The 23,327-nt window shown below is 42.1% G+C and overlaps 1 protein-coding gene across 4 annotated transcripts in view; it reads right to left on the bottom strand.

Moving 5' to 3' along the window:
* The window catches only part of CLIP1 (CAP-Gly domain containing linker protein 1), a 146,844-nt gene that overhangs the window by 60,760 nt on the left and 62,757 nt on the right, over nucleotides 1-23,327 (bottom strand). For 2 of the 4 annotated variants that reach the window (XM_047762146.1, XM_047762145.1), the window contains exons 4-8: nucleotides 16,522-16,646; nucleotides 14,542-14,764; nucleotides 10,295-10,492; nucleotides 9,615-9,718; nucleotides 7,279-7,339 (exon numbers count right to left, since the gene is read on the bottom strand). In XM_047762146.1, coding sequence (XP_047618102.1) covers nucleotides 7,279-7,339; nucleotides 9,615-9,718; nucleotides 10,295-10,492; nucleotides 14,542-14,764; nucleotides 16,522-16,646 — 711 coding nt within the window. Of the gene's footprint in view, nucleotides 1-2,688; nucleotides 2,794-6,018; nucleotides 6,052-7,278; nucleotides 7,340-9,614; nucleotides 9,719-10,294; nucleotides 10,493-14,541; nucleotides 14,765-16,521; nucleotides 16,647-23,327 lie in introns of all 4 variants that reach the window. The other 2 variants (XM_047762143.1, XM_047762144.1) reach the window with 2 other exon arrangements.

The following is a 23,327-nucleotide window of genomic DNA, read 5'->3' as shown; positions in this document are numbered from 1 at the left end:
ACCTACTGACTGAGGCCAGTGATCAAATCTGCATCCTCATAGATACTAGTCAGGTTAATTTCCGCTGAGCCATAATGGAAACTCCCAGCCTTTTATTCTTAGGAAGTTATTTCTCTCTACTATCTGTTAGGTAGTCTGTTTAGTACAGAAAATTGGTGGGAGGTGGGAGCTCCAGGCATAAAAATTAATTATTTGACTAACCTGGGAAATAGAAGGGAACATGAGTAATTTACAAACACCAGTGAGTCCCTGATTTCATGGATCAAAAGTCCTCCAGATTGCAGGCTCCCCCCGCCACTGCCTTTATCAGGACAGAAGATAATGGGTGTGTATTTCCTTCATTCCTTCTGCCCACCTATATAGGCTGTGAGATGGACAGACTATGGACAGACTAAAATGTCCACAAAGAACAAGAAAATAAAGCACCTGGGGCTCTAAAACTGCTTGATCAAGTCATTGAATATTTCAGAGACGGCCATAATTGTTGTGTTTCAGGGTTATAAATGCTTCAGGCCAAAGATTCATTTACATAGTTTTTTCGGGGGGGGGGGGCAAGAGTTCGTTACCACAAAATAATATACATTATTAAACTTCATTGTTAACATCTGTAACATAAATCAGTTACATTCGATAGGGCACTAGTTCTTAATTAGTCACAATGAAACAGTCAAACTGAGGAAGTCCCAAGTTAAAAAAAAAACGGGGAGGTAAGAATTCCTGTTGTGGCTCAGTGGTAACAAACCCGACTAGTATCCATTATGACTCCAGTTCCATCCCTGGCCTTGCTCAATGGGTTAAGCATCTGGCTGCTCAGACCCCAAGGTGCTGTGGCTGTGGTGGAAGCCGGCAGCTGTAGCTCTGATTCAACACCTAGGCTGGGAACTTCCATATGCCACACCTGCAGCCCTAAAAAGCAAAAAAAAAAAAAAAAGGGGGGGGGGGGCAATAACAAATAGTGTGATTATGCAGCATTTTCACAGCACTTCTGTTTTATATTTTATTTCTCAAAATCTGTCCTCAGGTGAAATGATGTGTCTGCCTTTGCTGCCATAAAAGTCAGGTATGATTTCTTATTCTTGCTAATGTTTCTAGAGCACCAAGCAGTGTTCATAAACTGGGCTTACTGGCTTAGAGGAATTATAAAGCACTTCCTAAAAAGAAATGTAGGTGATGAGAAACTTAGATGGGCCAGTGGTTAGTTTCATGCTTGGTAAACTGTGAGGGACGATCAACTGGCTTGTGACAGAAAGGTAATGGCTGGAATCTGAGTACATGAATACTCACTACTAAGCCTGTGAATGGATGCCTTAATCTTAGTATTAGTCCCTTGTATTTCCTAGATGGAGCCTGTGGCTCTTCAGGTAACAAAGACTTGGCAGCAGACTACCAGGATTTTTTTTTTCCTTATCAAATACCCAGGAAGTATCTTTAGTTTTGAGGCCAACTGAGAACTTTTTTTTTCCCCTCTTAAAAAATAAAAACTCATGATTTGAAGAAAAATTACTCGATTTTCTAGATTTGTAGATCAGTCAATGATTTCTCAAGAAGAGAAATTTCTCAAATACTAATAATTCAAAAGAAAAAAATCAGGATACCAAATTTGATCAGAGACAGAGTAATTTTTGAAATTTTCAAGTTTTAGAGATCTGAGTGATTTAACCAGTGACAGTCAAATCCATGATGTAAAAGGATGTATGTAAAAACATACATATATGTTTCTTATATGTAAGGGACTCAGATTACTTCTTGAATCTTTTAACACACAGCTACTTCCATAATAGACAGACTCCACCCTGTTGTGGTTAGAGCACAGACCCTGGGGTCAGATGGCCCAAATACTAATCCTGGCCCTGCTATCTCAATTAGCTATGTGACCTTGGGCATATTATTTAACCCCTCTGTGCCTCAGTGTCCTCATCTGTAAAATGCGGTTGGGATGAGATTGAATAAGTTAATTCAGTGTGTGGAAAAAGTGCCTGCCAGGAAGTAATAATCACTATATGGGTGCTAAAATATATAAGTAAGTAAAAATATGACTAATGCACTGGCTCGAGGGCCAAACACAGTGAGCTGAGGTTGTAAGAAGTCATTCTGTCCCCAACACACTTTTCCCTCCTGATCACTGAAATTTTAACCTACTGGGTAACAGAAATGCAAAGAGAGCAGGTGCTAAGAAAAAAACATAACTGGGGTGAAAGTGCTTAACTCTTGTTAAGAAGAGCCAATGTTTCAATTCCCTTCCCCAAAAGGCTAGGGAAGAAAGCAGGAAAAGAGAGCTAAAGTAAAACAACAATAACAAAAAGTTATCTCAAAAACCCACTTAGGGATATGAGAACAAGAGGCCAAATGACTGCTGGCAGCAAACTGGAGGAAGGGATTTCATGGTTTCAACACAAAGAACCTCAAAGGCAGTTGTGGATGCCCACATGGCCTATACGCTTGCAGGGTCTCTGATCTTGATTTTGGTTCAGTTAACCAAAGGAACAAGTCTTTACCTTTGACAAAAGGTTGGACATAACACACATGTGCCCACCCGTCAGCCTATGCTCCAGAGCACCTGAGCAGTACCGAGGCCAAGCTCAAGTCGAACCACTGGGTCAAGGCGTCGGCCAACAGCAAGGCCCGTCACCCGCGGTGTCCACCGTTCACAAACATGGGTCTGCTTCATTAAATAGTGAAGACCATTACCCTAGTGTCTTCTAACTCCCTCTGGAGTTTGTCAGCTTTGGTCTTTTCAAAGAGCAGGCTCTGTTCAAGCTCCTTAATGCGGGCATGCTCCAGTTTGGTCTGCGTCTGTTAGTAAAAAGGAAGAGGAAGAAACACAACAGTGCCACCATGACATGCCAGCACAGGAGGAGAGAGCGTGGCATGCAGGCTGAGCCACCAGTACCTTCCGCCAGAGGATGAACAAAAGGTTGATGGAGACGGGATGGGGGTGCACTGAGATGAGGAGATTGGGGGTGAGGATGAATACTATGGACAAGAGGATGAGGTGGGCAGGGGTCATGAGCTAGTCTATCGAGAAAGAAAAAATGGGAAACATGAGGCAAGATGAAAAGTGTCAGATGCATGCAGCCAAATATAAGTTATATTGATAAGTGAAGTTTATCAGCACAAATTAGAATAGTTAATATTCCCCTAATCTATCATTTTCCCTCCTCCCCACAACAGCTACTTGACATTAATGTGTATGTAACTGACTCAGTGATTTAAAAAAGTAGATTGACACAGGGAACTATAGCCAGCCTCTTGAGATAGACCATGATGGAAGATAATAGAAGAAAAGGAATGTGTATATCTGTATATGTACAACTGGACCACTTTGCTGTACAGCAGAAATTGGCACATTGTAAATCAACTATACTTTCATACAATTTTTTTAAAAGGTAGATTGACTCCCAAATGCTCATCATTACCACCTAAATATGGAAACAATAACGTCTTAAGTCTCAGTAAGTGTTCAGTAAATCCCTAAGCAGATCCTTGCCCTTTGGCATACAATTTGACATGAGCAAGGGTCAAGTATTAAACCTAACAAGGGGAACCTAGAAACCAGAGCTGAGGAAATCACACCAGTGGCCTTTGCCAAGATGAAGGGTCTGAGATTCTTGGCAACATTCTCACAAGTGGCAGGGGAGGAGCCACTAAAGCTCTCATTTTCCTCCCCATGGTGGACTTTCCAAAGACTGTCTGCCACTGGAAATCAAAGGAAGGGGGCATCAGGTTTAAAAGAGAAAATTCAGTAATGAGTATGCTTGAGAGTTTCCATCCCTGAGGCAGGGAGAAGCTTAGCTGGAACTGGTAAGGGGCTTATAATATTGACTCTGGGATGAAGTCATACTTCTCAGCTCAGAGGTAAGAAATGGTAACTCAACAGAGAGGCCTGAGTTTCAACTCCATGCAAAAAGAGCTGGTAAGATCCTCATCATCACTTACTTAGACGTAACCTGATGGAGAACCCAGAAAGCAATCTCTCTCTAAAAGGCTTAAGTGCAGCAGAATCATAATCACTTTGAAATAATGGAGATCAGTCTGAATGCACCTCTGTCCCTGCTCCCCTTTCCCATCCAAGAGGTCCTCAACACAATCAACTGTCAAAACCGGCTGACGGAGCTGCTCTCAGCAGCTTCTAGTTATCTGTATTAAAATCTATTTTGTGGTTCTAATTGGTCGGATTTCTCAGTCTGGACAACTCTGGGGAACCAAGAATGTAACAACAAACTCTAGAGTCCCAGAAAGTGGGCCAGAGCTTATGTGGAAGGCAGACTGTTTTACATTATAAACATTTTTACTCTCTGGGGATTTCAATGCATTCAAGACGTCACTTTTACTCTCTGGGGATTTCAATGCATTCAAGACGTCACTTTTGCTTGTGAATCAGGTATAAACCATCTAAAAAGTAAACAAAAAAATTTTTTAAATTCTTCACCTGCTTCAGCTCTTTACACTCAACAAAAATAACGAAATAAAATTCGAAACCTAATTGTCTGGATAGTCCTCTTCTTCCGCATGTGCCTTAGACAGAAGTTATTCAAATTACCTGCTTACAAGAATCTAAGCCAAATCTACATAATCGGGGTCGCAACCTCAAGAACAGAAATCCAAAATTAACAGGGAGAAGCAAAAGGCCAGCAGGACCTTTCTTCTCTTGACACTGAGTTCAGGGTCCTCTGGGTGCAAGGTCACCACTTCAAGATAAAAAGAAAATATCCACATGATGTGACCTCTTCCACCTTCCAAGATCTTCCAGGTGCCTTCTTACAGGGGAGGCTGCCCACACATGATCTGGGCTCTACAGCTGTCCCTGCCCAACCATCAGCAAGGGAACTAGCGATCCGCCTCCCTGCCACCGGATATGGTAAAAACACTACACTGAACAGGACAACTCTCCTTTTAAAATTACTCTTGTCTTAGTCTAGGTCAGAGGATCCTGAGAGCAGAGTCCTGGGGCGGGGGACTGAGAAGGAAAAGCAAAGGGTCTGTGAGAAGCACACATGAGAGGCAGGAGGCAGGTCCCATGCAGGCCGGCTCCAGATTCAGGGATGCAGCAGGAGCCTGTTTTGGAAGGAGACAAGAGACCCAGATCACTGAAGTAGCTGCACAACAAGGAAACCTTCAGAACGGAGGCTTTTTAAAAAATTCAGTCTTTGGTGGTCTGTTCCAGCTGCCAGGAGGTGGTGGGAAGAAAAAATCTGTTTTTTAATTTCGTTCTCTTGTGGTAGTAAACAAGAGTAAGAAGTTTTTAGGTGTTTTTCAATTGGCATCTTGGCTGGCAGTGTGAACCGAGAGGCTGTGCTTCTGAGGCCACTCCGGTTAAGATCTGAATAAGGTGTTTGATCCTAAACAGAGGAAGGAAGGAGAAAAACACCTCTATGCCTAGTGGTACTACTAGTAGAAAAATCTCGCTTCAAGAATAATAAACACACACAATTCTTCACGGAAGAATGCTTGCCTACAACTTCACAAACTAGGGAAAATTCTGCCCCAACAAATTCAATTTGTCAGCTGCACTGACAGCTATTGGCCAGCAGTGGGCGCTCAGGCAAAAGGCAATCAGTCCGGGACTTAATTCCTTTATTCTAATGGGGATAAAATTAAACAACTTGGGGAAACTTTCTCCCAGAATTTCTATAATAACTTCGTCTAATATGTTTTATGTTTCAATGAGCTATCATATACTTTGGAATAATTCTATTAAAACTAGAAGGCATTATGAATTAAGTGAAGGCAGCCAGGCACCTCCAGACAAAATTCTTTTGTTTTTGCCGAAATTCTTGATAGAACAAATATTTGCCTAGGTGTTAGATAAATGAGTTTACAGAACTCAGTCATTACATACAATTTCTTCAGGATTCAAATGTAACTGCTTTGAAAGCCACATGCACAGAAGTATTAAGGACAATGTCTCAAGGTCAGATTATGCAGTTAGTATTTGAGTATATCAATAAGCATTTTAATCTGTAATCAATCTGGGTGGGTTAACGAGGGAAATATCCACACAGTTAAGTGCCCTCTTACATTCTCAGGATCTTCAGAAATCTGGCTCTTTTGCTATCAGTAAAAAAATAAAAAAATTAAGCAACAACAAAAGAGAGATTCAACTAAAGTTTCAATACGTGTTAGGGTTTCAAAATAACTTTGATTAACTACAGGTAAGTTTACCAGACAGACTACACTTGCCTCGTGCTGATGTAAATCTTTTAACTTGCTCCACCTCAAAACACCACAGGCTATAGTTGACATGAATTAGATGATATGAAACTTCTAATGAGGCTTTGGGGTGTTTTTAAATGGATGAGAACAACACAAAAGTCAACTAAAGGATTATGATTGTATATGAAATGAGTGAGGAAGATATCTATTAAATTGCTAATAATTCAATAAGTTCTTGGCCTTATAAAAACGGAATTCAGAAAATGTTTCCCTTATGTGTGTTGGCTGTAAAGATACTTTTATTTCCAAAGAAATCAGAGTTCCTATTTGGGAGGGCTCTTAAAATTTAAGCATAGTGTGGGCAGTCAATAGACTCTAAAATTGTAATGGTAGAAAAAACATATATCCTAAGAACTGCACAGATGAGTCAAACTTTTACTAAAATATTTCAGATTAAAGTATCGAAAATCTGCAAAATTTTGAAAAATCTAATTATATTTGTCATACATATAGCAGTGGTCTGAAAGGCATCAAAACCATTTAATTGGTTTAAAAAACTAATAAGAATAACTGTTAAGAGGTGAAAAACTTGATGCTAAAGGAAAGTCCATTTAAAATATTTTAAATATTCTATGGAATAAAAGAAGTTGAAATACAAATTGTTTTTTTTTCTGATTACTTTAAAAAATCAATTACTAGAACATGTACTTATTTCCCATGGGTTATAAAGGATATATCAAGTGAAAAGCAAGGCTGAGATTGTTCTGGACCATCACAATGAAATAAAAAATGCTCTTTAAAATGCCATTTCTGACCATCAGAGGGATGTATAGAGCCTCACTGAGGACACACTGTCAGATTTATGACTTGATTAACTCCAATTCAAGGTTTAAATTTTGAAGCATGAGAAAGGAGCAAAGAGTTGGGACACTTAGCCACCAGGGTTGGGACACTCAGACACCAGAGTTGGGACGGCACAGGGACAGGGGCCAAGCAGAGCCACGCCCACAGCCCAGAGGCTGGGGTTCCTGCCACTCCTTCTGCTGCCTGTTCCAGCCACACTGACTTTATCCATGGTTCTGAATGCTGTACCCATTAAGCTTTAGGGAGCTGGTGGGGTTTTACCTCAAGATCCCCCTTGGTAATTGATTCTTCCTCAACTCGGAACTGAAGGTCCTCAACCTTCCTGTGGAATAAAACCAAAACAAAACACTTAAGAGAGTAACTAAGGAACACCTCTGTCTCACCCCCAAGTTACACAGATATAATATATATAATAATATATATACATATGTAATCAATACATATTTAGCAGATGATGGTGGAAACCAATACCATCGAGACATAGAAAATAAAGACATGCATCTTTAAGCCTCTGGTTTATAAATAAAAAAGCTTTACTCTACTCGGGAAGCTCCCAAGTTTTATCTGGGTATGGATTCCAGAAGGGATGAGGTAACGGTTGAGAAAAATCAACTCATTTCCTGGAGTTGCTGTCATGGCTTAGTTGTTAGTGAACCCGACTGGCATCCATGAGGATGGACGGGTTCAATCCTGGGCCTTGCTCAGTGGGTTAAGGATCCAGCGTTGCCGTGAGCTGTGGTGTAGGTTGCAGACGTAGCTCAGATCCTGTGTTGCTGTGGCTGTGATGTAGGCCAGCAGCTACAGCTGCAATTGGACCCCTAGCCTGAGAACCTCCATATGCTGCAAGTGCGGCCCTAAAAAAGACTAAAAATAAATAAATAAATAAATAAATAAATAAATAAACTGATTTCCTAGGTCACAACCACCAGAAGTGGATCCAAGCCTAAAAGAAAAGGTCTGATTGCCACAGAAATAGGAAGTCTGTAATTTCTACTTTCCAGTATCGGACACAGGGGAAAGTGGCACAGAAAACAAATCTCTATACTGCCAAACATCAGCTGTTTTAGGATGAAACTAGCAGGCTACCCATGCAGGGATCCCCAGAACAATAGGAGGACCTGTTCCAAGGCTGGGAGGACAGGGCTGCAGACAGTTTGGGAGGGAAGTAATCAAGGATTCTACTTCTTTGCTTCTAAAATGCACATTTTTTTTTCACATTTTAAAATCTCTATTTGGTGTGGGGTTCAATCAAGACCATCACAGAGTGAAATATATCAGGAGGATTTACAACATCTGCATAATGTCCACATTATGAATCTTTACAAAATTGGGTGTAAGAGAAGGAAAAAAGGAGAATGAAGTAAAAACCTACATTAAAAAAAAAATCCAAATTCACTAGCATTTCTAACAAAATTAAGAAGAAAAAAAAATTCTCTTCAGTTAAATCAGAACTATAATCATAGGTTAAAGCCCTCAAGCTTTACTGGAAAGCTGTGGGGACATTTCTACTGCCACAAGCCAGCAGACCAAGGGCTGGTTTGAGAATAGAAGCAAATGGTACTAGTGCCTTGGCATTGAGAAGAGCCTGGAAGGGCCTGTCACTCTTTCATATCCTTGTAGCCATTTTTTTAGGATTCAAGGAGAACTTCCTCTGCAGAGTGCCTCTCTCACCAGTGGGAAAGTCATTTCCTGGGTCAGACGCTGTATTATCCTCACCCACCCCCGTGCTCCCCACTACAGCAGTGCCTGTGATCATCCCGAGCCCACAGTCATGCTAGATACCACTGTATTAGGTCACTGCCATCATAAATGACAGACCACGGCAGGAAGTGCCACCTAGGACAAACATCCCATAACCCAGAGATGTTCAAATGCTTTCTGTGCAGACACTTTTCCCAGAGACCTTGTTTGTTCATAGCCTCAAGAAGACCTTTTATAAGAACAAATCTGCCTTCTCATCTCACACACTTTAGCACTGGATTTCACCCTGACCTGGATAATTCTCTAATTGAGAGTTTTGTTTTCCTATTAAGGTGGTGAGTTTCTCAAGGGCAGGGCCTCTCTGTCACCTCCTAGACACAATACAATTTCATCAGATACGTGGACAGTGTCTCACCAACACCAGTAACTGGACCCAAGATAGCCTCTCACCAAGAGGGGCTCCAGGTAGAAGCTGGGTTTGAACCAACTGACTCAGGCCCTCCTGGAGAGGATGTCTGGCACACAGTAGGTGCTCAGTACAGAATTGTTGATTTAATCAGGGCATGTCTGGCTGATTGCAAACTTCTCAAAAAAAGTCAGACCAAAGCAAACGATTCTCGGAGATCCCATTGCGGCTCAGCAGGTTAAGAACTGGACTAGTATCCATGATGATGTGGCTCGATCCCTGACCTCATTCAGGACTTGGTGTTGCTGTGGCTGTGGCGTAGGTCGGCAGCTGCAGCTCTGATTTGACTCCTGGCTCAGGAACTTCTGAGGGGTTCAATCTCTGCTGAACACACAGACAGTCCTCTGGTTCTAAGAGCTGGACACTAACAAGGTTGTTAATGGGAAGCCCTCCCTCAGGTCATTTAGGACGAGAGCAGTTTGGGGGGCACCTTTTCTCCTCTTCAAGTTGGTTGAGCAGCTCCACCTTCTCCCTGTCGGCAGCTTCCACCATCGTTCGTAGCTGGTCCATCTTGGCCTCCAGCTCCAGGACGTGCTGGGGAAGGCAAGGGCGTCAGTGAGTGGCTGCTTTCTGACCTGGATGCAGGCCCAGGGATGCCTCCCACAGGCTCCAGCTAAGTGGCAACGCTGTGGGTCAGCATCATTCAAGAGCTTGTCACATTAACATCCTCCCTATGACCCCTAATAGGTTATTCTCTGTGGCACTCCTGGGAGCTGGATGATGAAAAACCGTACCATTAAAGCAACAGGGCGCAATGCTCAAACAACTCTCTTCTTTTTGAAGCTGAAACTCATACGAGGCATAATCTACAGAACAGGAGCTGTCACCAATGCTAACCTCCCAATACACATGCTCACCTGACACACAGAGACCCAGATGTAAAGACCCAAAGAGTACGGCAGACTCGAGAAGGAAAGAACTTCATCGTTATAATCATGCAACGGGTACCCAGGCAAAGCGGGCTAACCAGCCCAGCAAAAACATTTACACTCATTTCCAGGGCTCTCAAGACCAGTTGCCTGGTGCCAAGCACCAGGTCCGATGTTCTGCCTCCTCCCTCAACTTAGAACCCGTGACCATCTCCGCAACAAGGCTGGCACCAGACTTCACCTGGTCGTGTCCATCCCGGGCCAGAGCTAGTTCCTGTTCTATCTCCCCCACGTGGCTTGTGGCCTTGGCCACCTCCGCCCTCTCCAGATCCCGCTCAGCCAGCAGCTGTTCAATGTGCTGCTGCTTCTCCTTCAGGGCCTCCTGGAGGGCGGTGGTGCCGGAGATCTTCCTGGCGTAACGGGACGAGGTTTCAGTCAACTGCAAAAGCAAAGTCAGAGAAGTGAAGAGCTGACACTACCAGGGGTGTGAGGAGGGAGCGATGCATGCATGACGGGCATCCCTTCGAAAAAGCAAAAGTGCTGCCCAAGCGCCCAGGCTCCCCGAGGATTAGGGAAGGCTTTTCATCGAGGAAGTGAGACAGCACGTGCCTCTTGTCTGCCAAACAACACATCAACACAAAGAGGCCATGGAACAGCCAGGAAGATGTTTAGAAGAAGTGGCTCAAAATCAAAGGTTCCCTGAGCTTGGTTGACAGGGTATGGGAGGAATCCTGAAAATTTTCTTAGAACCCTTGTATCAAGCTTCTCTAGACTCCATTTTGGCCTGAGCTTCATTAATTTTATTTTCATGTTATGATAATTTGGCCAATTTTTTGGTCTTCAGGCTTGAGGATAAGACTTTTTTCATCTTCTTAAGATTCTAAATATCATGAAGTGACCAAGAGGTCACCCTTGGAGTCAAAAACCTTCCTTCAATTGATTACATAGCTGGATCTTTGTCAGTGTTTTCTTCATCTTTCTTTCACCATGACAGGAGGAGCTGATTACACTCAGGAAGCCAGCCTTGAGGGCCTGAATGCTAGGCAGAGGGATTTGTAAAGATAAGAGTACAAGGAAACCTGTATTTGCCTTCTAAGCATGTGTGAGTGAGTGTGTAAGTACACACCTAAGGGAAAGGAAGAAAAGGGGCACGGGGGTGGGAAGGAAGTAGGAGAGGGAAGGAGGGAGAAAACAGAGGTTATAGAGAGGGAATGGGGTTCAGCTCTGCCTTCTGTTAATCTCTGCTGTTTCACGTACCCAGTATTCCCCCATGAGGATAATCATCATGTGAGGACAGAGAAAATAATCTTCTGTTAAAGGTTAATCGGTAATTTGGGCAAGTTGAATAATATTCTTCCAAGCTGGGCTCCAGGGCCACAAAGTTGTCCAGGAAGGGCCTCATCCCTTGGCAAATGTTTGTCCATGGCTGTTCACTTCACTCTAGATAAAGGCTGACTTGACTTCATCGTCTGCAATCAAAGCCTTCTTTGCCACTCGAATGTTCTCATCATCCATCTCCCTGAACCCCATCCAGGATACAGACTGACAGCAAGGATCTGCCGTCAATGAATAGTTGGGCAGCTGCTCGACTATGAGAGTGAATTAAACCCAAATTGTCCTTTGCTGTATCTATTTAGTGAAATTGTTGAATTACTTAAATGGATGGGGGGGGGAGCAGAGGGAGGGCAGCAATTCCTTGTTCTCTTTAACTCTCTGACTTTGATTTTCCAATTTCACCACGTGGTTATACTTTCTCGGACTAGCAATTCTTCCTGGATACACTAAATCTGAAGTTCCCAAACCCTCCACAGAGATACACCCCAGGGTGCTGCAGCAAACTCACAGGGTGCTGTGGAATGTTTCTAAATGTCTAGGGAAACAGCGACAACTGTTGGACACAGTGCAAACTACTAGCTGGAGGCAACTGGGTTTCAGTTGTGGTCTGTACTACATTCCTTTCCATAACGTCATGTCTTTCCAAAGCTGGGTTCTGGCTACTGCCAGGACAAAAAGAAAGTTCTGTGCAAAACTCCATGCAGCACAGGACATGGGGACGGTAGTGCTCGGTAAGAGTCCACCCTTTGACAGGATACACAGTGCCCAACGAGAGCATGCAACCTAATAGTAACTGTGGCTATTTAAGAATGAAAACAAAATGTTACGTTTCCTTTCAATTAACGCTTGTCATTTTTTTTTTTTTGAAGAGCTACTAAATTGTAAGGACATAAGTATTAAGTTGTTTGGACCTAATTACTTAATAAACAGGACTGTTAGTTATTTCTTTTGGCCTACAGGCACTGTGAAAAAATAACTCTTTCTTGAGTAATTTTTATTGCGTTGTACTTAAGTGTCTGTGAAACCAAAAAGTTTGGGCACCTCTGTACTCAACACTTTCAGAAGATCATTAAAGAATCTTTCGGCATTTTCATATACACACAAGGACTCCTACTGCTGAGATGTCTTTTTAGGAAGTCATGCTTTCAATTATTCTATATTTTTGGTATATTCATTTATGGTCATTTTTGCCTTAAAAATGACAGCTCTCTATAGAAAGATGTACAAAAACTAGCTGTTTTACAAGGCAAGAAAACTCATTTCTCTTTTGCTAGTTTTTGTCACTGAATGAGGTGTGAGCTAAAAGGAGTCAGAACTGGTCTAAAAAGTACAAGAGGCTAGAAGTTTCCACTATGGTGCAACGGGATGGATGGTGTCTGGGGAGCGCTAGGTCACAGGTTTGATGGCTGGCCCGGCACAGAAGGTTAAGTATCTGGCATTGCTGCAGCTGCAGCTTGGGTTACAACTGTTGCTTGGATCTGATCCCCGGCCCGGGAATTCCATGTGCTACAGGGCAGCCAAAAAAGAAAAAAAAAGTAAAAGAGGCTGGAGGGAGCAAGGAGGGCTTGGGTATTCTCCAAACAGACACTTAATTACAACGCAATAAAAATTACTCAAGAAAGAATTTCTAACCCAGGGTAGACACTTCTGCAGAATTGTTCCCGGATGAGCAAAGTAAACCAGACATACACCTTAGAGTTCACCGATCCATGCTAACAAGGCATGGTCCAAACAGAGGGGTTTCTTCACCTCCATTTCATTCAAACATCCAAAAAGTTCTTGTCAAGCTTTTCTCATAAAGTTCATTTATAATTTTTATGAAGATGCAGACTTTTTTTTTTTTTTTTTTTGGCTTTTATGTTTTAGGCCACATGTGTGGCATAAGGAGGTACCCAGGCTAGGGATCAAATCAGAGCTATAGCTGCTGGCCTACACCACAGCCACAGCAACAAGGATCCAAGCTGCATCTGTGACGTACACCACAGCTTGTGGCAACTCAGGATCCCCAACCCACCAAGGGGGGCCAGGGATCAAACCTGCATCCTCATGGATACTAGTGGGATTCATTTCTGCTGTGCCACCTCGGGAACTCCCAGATAATCTTTTATATGCAAAATGACATAGTCCGAGCAGGTTATTTATTTTACATGAACATTAGAGGAAGGAAGTCCAGCTGGCTGCAGAGGAGCATAACCCCTGCTTTAAAGAAATATTCCTCCTCTCCTCCCTTCCCTGTCCAACATCAGTGGAATGAAGGTGAAAAGAAATCCAGGGCCAGTGGCCTTACTTCCCATCATGCTTCATAATCCAACTCCCGTCTGTGGACCCTGTCATAACACAGAGATCCAGGACTCAATCTGGAGTATAGCCTTATCCTGCCATTTCAAATTCAAGCAGTGTTTGCCTCACTCCAAGTGAATAAACTAAAGGGGGGGCAGTGAATCCAAATAGTCATTGCTTTGACCCTAAAAAAGCATGACATTAACAAACAGAATGAGAGGCTGCCTGTTTTGATTCTGATGATTTTTATCTTACTGATCTAAACAGGAAAGATGGAGAGTGAGGAAGACGGAGGAGTGGGATGGGGGAGATGGAGAGAGAAGACAAAACAACACCTGGCTTTCCCTAGCATCCTTTCAAGTTCCCCAAGTTCCCTTCTGCATCCTCCATCAGGAACACTCCACACTGTGACTACTTTCAGGGGGCTCAACTGTATTAATGTAATATTGAAATTCTAAGAACATGCCTTTGCTCAAAATACTTTAGTTCCTAAAGTTGAAGTCAAAGAGAAAGAGACCCAGGTCCTTGAAGCAAAGGATCCCTCCAATGTTCCTATCATTCTTGTACCAAAATAATTTCAGAAGAAAGAATCATGCCATATATTAGATGAAGCAGTAGTTACTAGAGATTCACTAAGAACTGGGACATTTACTTAAAGCCTCAAGCATCAGAAAGGGGCTGTTAAAAACTCTATTTAAAGCTTTTATTCTTACTAGTGGTCAGTTTGTTTTCTGACATCTGTAGGGGCTCTCACACACTACAACTAGCATTTAGTGCAAGGGCAGGGAGAGATTAAGCATTTCCCAAAGCAAAGCAGGTGCACTGACGGGGTGTTGGTCATGCCTGGGATGTGGATATGCGAGGGGGGCTCACCAATCCTGTCCGACTGGGCTTGCTGCTCACGGAGGAGGCCACGGAGCTCATGGAGCTGAGAGAGGAGGCGGAGGGGCTGCGCTTCAGGCTGGCGGGAGTGGTTGCCATCACCCGCCTCACAGCAGCAGCCTTGGCTTTGGCTGGTGTGGTGGAAGGGAAGCCAATCTTGGTCACTTTGTGGACAGGAGCAAACAGGCCATATTTGGGTTGACATTGAAAATACCTTTTGAGGACAAGAATGAGAACAGTAGCAAAAAGAAACTTAATTATGAGAAATAACAACTATAACAAAAAGTTCTCCTGACTGGTAACCTGTGACTGGTTCACTGTGAATTTTACCAACCAGCCTGCAGCATTCACTTGTGTGCAGGCTGGTAAACAAACTCCATGATGTTTTAGAAAACACAGAAGGACATAACAATATGATACATAGACAGGGTATTGATCATCCGTTACCAAGATTCTACACGAAGGGAAAATATTTCTCCTATCTGATAAACATACAACAGAGGAGTTCAACAATTCAGGGATTCCACTTAAGAAAACCTTGCCAAGAGTTCCCATTGAGGCTCTGTGGTAATGAACCCCATCAGTATCCATGAGGATACGGGTTTGATTCCTGGCCTCACTCAGTGGGTTAAAGATCCGGTGTTGCCATGAGCTGTGGTGTAGGGCGCATGTGCAGCTTGGATCCCCCACTGCTGTGACTATAGCGTACACCAGCCTCCGATTCGACCCCTCCCTGGGAACTTCCATATGCCACAGGTGCAGCCCTAAAAAAAAAAAAAAGAAAGAAAGAAAGAAAGAAAGAAAAGAAACCCTTACCAAACAAAAGGAAAAAGAAATCAAACAGGCAGGTTCACTCAAATCAGGGTGGGGAAATATCAATAGCTAAGTCAGTTTACTGGACTGACACTAGAAATCTTATGACTCTAGAGAATTACAACTCTTAATATCAAGGATGGCTTCATAATCGTGGCAGCACCAAGAGATTCTGATCTCAAGGCATTATTATTATATTTGGTACATAAGGTCTATATGCTTATAATTAGTCTGTATACATTTTATAAGTAAAACGTTAACTACACCTTCTACTACTAATAATAATGCATCATACATCACAACTGTGCCTAAGGCCTTCAAAACATCTGAAGTGTGGGTCATGCCTCCTACATTCATTTGTGAGGTTTAACTCCCATCCTGTCCTGGGAGGTATGAGTGGGGTAGAGGTGTGCTTGGCGTCAGTTCTCCTGCCACAGGATGGAATCCTTGCCATCAGATATAAAGACACATCTTGCGTTCTTGTGTCCTAACAAAGGCAACTTTCTTCTCTCCACTCCCCTACCCCCAGTCCCCAACGCCCAGAAACTCACTCAGGCTCAGACTGCTATCAAAGAAAGAGAAGCCAAAGGAAAAAAGGACAGAACGCTTCCTTTCTATTTTGAAAAATAAAATGAAAATACTATACATGATACCATAACGGTGGAAAGGGGTCATTAGACACTTGTCTAAACCCCCAGAAAGTATACCAAGAATGAACTATAATATAAACTACAGACTCTGGGTGATGATGTCTCAACTTAGGTTCATCAGCTGTAATAAAGGTACCCCCTGGGTGCAGGGTGTTAATAACAGGGGAGGCTGTGCACGTGTGGGGCCGTAAGGTGAACTATGGACGTCTCTGTACCTCCCCCTAAATTTTGCTGTGAACCCAAAACTTCTTTTTAAAAAAGTCTTAAAAATAAATAAATAAACCGAATGCTTGTTCAGAATCTACTCAGATGCACTGCACATATTACTAAAAGAGACAGTAAGAAGAACAATTCCAATTCTAGTTGGGGGAAAAATCAATAGATGAGTCTCAGGAAATAGAAGTGCAGCTCTTCAAAGCACTCAGGTCCATTTTGTTATCCACTCAGCGGGATCTGCTTGGCCACGGTGATGAGCAAAAGGGTGACTAGATTCCAGCTGCATACAAACCTGGTTCCGGCAACAGCCCCGTCATTCTTCCCCAGCGGCTCATCCAACTCCACACCACACCACTCCCCCTTGGCGAAATCTGTCTCCCCCAGAAACCGGACCACGCCAGCCTTCGTGCCACCAACCTGCAGGAGGAGAAAGTCACAATGAATGAAACAATTACACTAACATGTGCAAACTAACCACCCATCCCCCCCACAATGATACAAAAGAACTTAGAAAAAAAGGAACAGACTTTTCTTTTTCTTTTTACCTTTTTTATTACTTTTTACTTCCTTTTTTGGCAGCACCTGCAGCATATGCAAGTTCCCAGGCTAGAGGTCGAATCAGAGCTGCTGATGCCGGTATACACCACAGCCACAGCACCACGGGATCTGAGCTATATCTGCAACCTACACCACAGCTCACAGCAACTCAGGATCCTTAACCCACTGAGGGGGCCAGAAGGCACTGAACCCACATCCTCACAGATACTAGTGAGGTTCTTAACTTGCTGAGCCACGACAGGAACTCCCAGACTCAAAGATTTTTGAAACCAAATTTATGGTTACCAAGGGGGAAACGTGGGGCAGTAGGGATAAATTAGGGGGTTGCAAATGACATATACATACTACTGTATATAAAGTAGATGGGTAACAAGGACCTACTGTATAGCCAAGGTAATCTATTCAATACTGTGTAATAACCTATATGGGAAAACAATCTGAAAAGTAATGGATATCTGTATATGGATAACTGATTTACTCTGCTGTACACCTGAAACTAACACAACTTTCTAGGTCAATTAAACTCCAATAAAATTTATTTTTTTTTAAAATTACAGTTCCACAACTTAACCCTTCGCAGCTGCAGCCAATAATAAAGTACTGGGTTTCATCATTTATACAAGTGGCGGTTCTCTTCGCCTTCTCTCAAATCTGAAGAATTCTCTCCAGAGATTGGCAAAGTTCACCTGGGTGACTTATTTGCTAGAGGGATTCGGTACCTGGTATAGTCCAACAATGAGATTGCCTGTGTAATGCGTAGTCATTAACATGCAGTTAAGTTACTCCTTTCTTTAAAAAAAATACCTTGTTATTCCAGAGGGAGTTTCCTGCTCCAAAATAAATATTTCCTACAAAAACAAACCACTACATCACTAAAGAAAAACAAAATTCATGCATAATCCACTGGAATAATTGCTTGTGTTTGTTTTCTCAAACTTCCTTTACATTATTATCCATGTAAAGCAGTAACACATACTTACTAAGGACATATTCACACAGCCACACACAATGAAGTGTATTTTTAAAATATTTAAAATATTGCTATTTTCAGAGTTCCCATCGTGGCACAGCAGAAACGAATCTGACTAGGAACCATCAGGTTGTGGGTTTGATCCCTGGCCTCACTCAGTGGGTTAAGGATTCGGCGTTCCCATGAGCTGTGGTGTAGGTCGCAGACGCAGCTCAGATCCAGCGTGGCTGTGGCTATGGCGAAGGCCAGCAGCTACAGCTCCAATTAGACCCCTAGCCGGGGAACCTCCATATGCCTCGGGTGTGGCCCTAAAAAGACAAAAAAATTAAAAAATAAATAAAATATTGATATTTTCAATTTTTCCACAACTATTAACATTACTGTTCTTCACATTTTATTTTACATCATCTGTTCAAAACTGTGAATATTATTAAATGTCTAACTCTTTGTCCCAGCCACTGTTTGATATAACATGCAAAAATTAATTATTTCCAAAATTTTCCTGTCAGCATTAGTTAACTATTCCTTCCTTTGCCATTATTTTTCTTTTAAATACTCATTTTATCATGCGTACATAAGAACAGATATGTCTGAGCTTTTCATAGTTTTAAAACTTCATTATCTGCGCTGGTGTCATAGCATTTAAATTACTGTTCCTTTACAATCTGTATCATATTTGCTAGTGCTGCTTTCCCTCGCTACTCTTTTTCAGAATATTCTTTTCTTTTCTTTTTTGGATTTTTAGGGCCACAGCTTCGGCATATGTAGGTTCCCAGGCTAGGGGTCTAATCAGAGCTACAGCTGCCAGCCACAGCCACAGCAATGCCAGATCTGACCCACGTCTGCAACCTATACCACAGCTCATGGCAATGCCAGATCCTTATTTTTTCTTTTCTTTCTTTTTTTTTTTTTTTTTTTGCACCTACAGCATATGGAAGTTCCCCAGCCAGGGACTGAATCCAAGCTGTAGCTGTGACCAATGCCACAGCTGCAGCAACACCAGATCCTTAACCCAATGCACCACATCAGGAACTCCAATTTTCTTACTTTTATCTAAGCTTCTTTATTTGGGGGGACATTAAGAGTCGCATGTCACTCCCCTGTATCAGTTCATGCCAGTTTATTAAACCAGACCCTGTTGGGAAACATTTAGAGTATGTGGGTTCATTTTTTTGAACAAATTTAAACATAATTTTAATTTTAAAAAAGTCCAATGGGATTGTGTTAAATGTATATTACCTTGGGAAGGTAACTTGTTTTATTGGTCATTACAAGGAACAAGCTTTTAGGTTTTTCCTTTTTGTCTTTAATGTTCTCTGTTTTATTTAATTCACTTTTTAAATTCACTTTTTATCTATCTCCTTTTTCCTACTTTCTTGTGGTTTTTTATTCTTTCCTTCTAATTTAAGACCTGTAGTAATTTGCTTTTTAATGCCAAAGGCATTTGTTTCCTGCTTTTCTTTTTTTTTTTTTCTTTTTTGTCTTTTTAGGGCTGCACCCACAGCACATGGAGGTTCCCAGGCTAGGGGTTGACTCAGAACTATAGTCTCTGGCCTACACCACAGCCACAGCAACGCCAGATCCAAGCCTCGTCTTCAACCTACACCACAGCTCATGGCAACACCAGATCCTTAACCCCCTGAGCAAGGCCAGGGAATGAACCTACATCCTCATGGATACTAGTCAAGATTTGTTTCCACTGAGCCACGATGAGAACTCCTCATTTGTTTCTAATTTTTCTCTGAATACAACTTCCTATGATACACAATTTTTTTCCAGCTCTATTTAACCTTTGTTGAAGATGGAAAATGTAAAGCCTCAAAGCTATATACCTTTTCTCTGAAAGAGAACTGTGAAACTGATTTAAGGGACTAAAGGAGTTATGGTTTAAGGTACTCTAGGCAGGAAGGGTGTGTGAAAGGTGACAGAGAACAGGCAGAGGCCAGACATTTCAGAAAATCCCTGTGTCATGACAGGTGTCACTGAGGAAAGACAGAGTTGGAGGTTGGAGAAAACTCTGCGCAGGAACCCTGTTATGTCCAGCCCTGCACCCCACAGTGCCCAGCAGAGCAGGGGAGGCACTCAACAAACATGTGCTGAAGAAATGAAAGGTGACCTTCTCCTTTGGAACTACACACAAAAGGCCACTTTCCCAGGTAAGCCAACGAAAGGACAAAGATGCCCCAAGCTTGGGGTTGACTCCGATGGCTCAGAAGTGAGCAAAGGAAGAAATATGCTGACACAGACTAAGACTGGGCTCCAAAGTTAGACAAATTCAAATGTCAGCTCTGTCGATGAGTTAGTCAAGTTATTTAATGTCTAAATCCTGGTTTCCTCATAAGTAAAATGGGCATAATTACAGGACTATTGTGAGGATTAAATAAAATATAATCCACATAAAACTGTTCAATGGAGTGTCTGACAGACAGTGTAAGAGTCTGATATATGTTTGCAGCTAGTTTGCCCATGTCAGGGAGAATACTCCATTCTAAATCTGGCAAATTGAAAAAAAATTAAAAATTTAAAAAAATAAAATTAAATAAGTAAATCTGGCAAATTGGACTTTTTAACACTCTTACTGCTAATCCTGGGATGTATGATAGTAACCTATATGAAACTGGCCTCTGTTTCCTCTTACACACCTTTCAGAGGCAGACTAACCAATATCACTCGAACAGCACATAGCACATTAGTTAAAGATGATGTAATCTCTTTAGATAATCTGTTGAATTCTTTCAGGGTGAGTCTGAGTTACTGTTATGACAATTGTTTTTCTGAGAGGCGTCTAACAGGCTGTGGGCAGTAAATTCTTCAAATAGACCACAAGCTTCACTCAGATCAGAAGCTTTATCATTAAATTACCACAAATAACAGATCAGCTACTTTTCCCCTAAATGCAGGTAACAGAATATACATCTACCCTTTTAAAAAAAAAATTGCCACAAAGTCTATTTCAAATGGATGATTACTAGTTCCTAGTTCCTAGAATGGGCAGTTTTCTTATACTTTTTCTCTCACTTAACTTGGAATTCCTGACTCATATAGCAGAAAATACACTACTTCTTCCTATAAAAGAGCCATAGTAATTATTCAAAGTATCTTCAACAGAGACAAGAAGTCACAGGAAGTCCAAAATCACTCACTTTTCTATTTAATCATTTTACAAATTTTTTCTAAGCATTTAAACATGATTTTATAAAGTTAAGTTTTATTTTTCATGTGTTCCAGGGCAGCCAGAGTATTCTCATATATGCATTTACATTGTCACAATTTTCACATGTATATTTTAGGAGACATGGAGATTACTAAAGATAAAAATTTCGGGAGTTCCCGTTGTGGTGCACTGGAAATGAATCTGACTAGGAACCATGAGGTTGCAAGTTCGATCCCTGGCCTCGCTCAGTGGGTTGGGATCCAGGGTAGCCATGAGCTGTGGTGTAGGTCGCAGACGCAGCTCAGATCCTACGTTGCTGTGGCTGTGGCATAGGCTGGCAACTGTGGCTGTGGCGTAGGCTGGCAGCTGGCGTAGGCTAGCCTGTGAACCTCCATATGCCTTGGGTGTGGCCCTAAAAAGCAAAAAAGTCACTACTGGAGATGAAATTTATTTAAACTAGAAACTCAGCTAAAGGAAATCTTAGCTGTGTTCATACTTTAGCCAATCTCAGATTTTTAAGTTTTCATTCATTCATTCGATATGCATTTCTTGTGTGCTTGGGCCCTTAGGATACAAATGTAAAGAGAATACGGTGTTGGCCACTGACAGAGAAATTCAAAAAATTCCAGTAAAAAGTGATAAGCACTTGAGATTTCTATAAAATGCTGTGGGAACAGAGACAGCTACCTTTCTTGTAAACGCTTGTGAAAAAAATAAGAACGCTGGTTAAGTTCTGCTGGGCTAATGAATGGGTCTACAAACAGGAAACACTTAACCATCCCTGAACATTCCCATCTATCCATCACTGAGTCCCACACAAGTCATTTAACCTCGCTGTGCCTCAGCTTATAAAGCTATAAAATGTCCAATGAGTGGTAATAAGGGACTGTTCCGGGAGCAACACGATTTCGTGAAGTGGCTTATCTGCCATACTGTAAGTTAAGCATCTTACTTTAAAAGGTAAATGTGGCTAATTGGTATTTACCAAATACAGATTTAGCCCTGATCCAAAACTTAATCATCTATGAGATGAAGGCATCAGCGTAGGTATTTTATGTTATCTCCACTGGAGAGCAGTTCAGCTTTGGGCAGCTCTACGGGGCAACTCCTACAGAAAGGCAAGATCTACACGGCCTGGTTTTTACCCATGGGTTTTAACTACTGGCTGTACTTTACAGTGTTACTCCTCCCCTTTAAGGGTATGATGTGACAACAGAATTTAAAACCCCTCTGACTCTTTCAACAGTATTATATGAATACCTCCTATGTGCCAGGCATAGTTCTAAGTGCTGTGGAAAAGAACGGATGAATGAGAAAAGTTTCCAAACTCATGGAAGGCTACATTCTGGTCAGGGTCGGAGGAGGGAAACAATGAACAAGTAAATAAATGAACAGATCATTTAAAACATGTAGAGGGCTATGGAAAACACGGCAGGGTCATGTGATAATGCTGTGAAGGGTCTTTATTTGGGGGGACAGGGCAAGGATGCTTGAGGAGGTTAAGGTGAGCCACAATTCAAGGACTGGGAGACACCAGTCATGTGGAGACCTGGGGGCAGAACATTCCACGCAGAAGAAAGAGCAATACTGAGATGGGAATGAGTCTGTGTGTGGAGGAGACAGACAGTAAGGCGGCCGGTGGAGCTGGAGCAGAGAAAGGGGGAGCGAGAGAGCTGAGTCCAGATCATCAGGTCCTGCGGGTCTTTGGAAGGATCTGAGATTTTGATTTTAATGCAATGGGAAGTCTACTAGAGAACACTGTGCTGGTTTTGGTCACTGCCAAATTCACAGCACCTAGAGCAACACCTGGCACATAAGAGGCACAGTGCATTTACTGAAAGAATTGGAAGGTGTTAAATACAGCTGTCAGAGCCATCTTCTTTTTTCTTTTTTTCCTTTTTCAGCCACACCCGTGGTAGATGGAACTGCCTGGGCCAGGGAGGAAATCCAAGCTGCATCTGTGGCCTATGCCATGGCTGCAGCAATGCTGGATCCTTAACCCACTTCTCCATAGCAGAAACCCCAGAGCCATCTTATTTTCTCCAGGCCAAATGAAAAGTCCCTTTCTTTCACTATTCCCTTTATGTCATCACTTTGAGTCTTCCAATCTATGAAATACGATGGTAAGTAAATCCCCTTAAAAAACTAAAAGAGCGGATGGTGTATAACACATATTCTCTTATAACTGGAACTCCCTGGAACAAACAGGTGAACAAAAGATGACATAATTAGGGAAAATACTGGTTAAAAGATATGCCTGACTCGCACATCTAACTTTTGAAATTAATGTTCCCTTCTGAAGGGCATATTAACTCCTTCAGGATCAAGGACCCTGAGAATACCAAGAAACAGGGGATAAAAGCGGGGAGAGAAAGTTAACTTGTTATCACAGAGAGGGGCATAAAACTATTTTTTA

This window comes from Phacochoerus africanus, chromosome 15 (genome assembly GCF_016906955.1).
Source record: "Phacochoerus africanus isolate WHEZ1 chromosome 15, ROS_Pafr_v1, whole genome shotgun sequence".
Lineage (NCBI taxonomy): Eukaryota > Metazoa > Chordata > Mammalia > Artiodactyla > Suidae > Phacochoerus > Phacochoerus africanus.
Note: the sequence above shows the minus strand (reverse complement) of the source record. Positions and strands in the feature narration are given on the sequence as shown.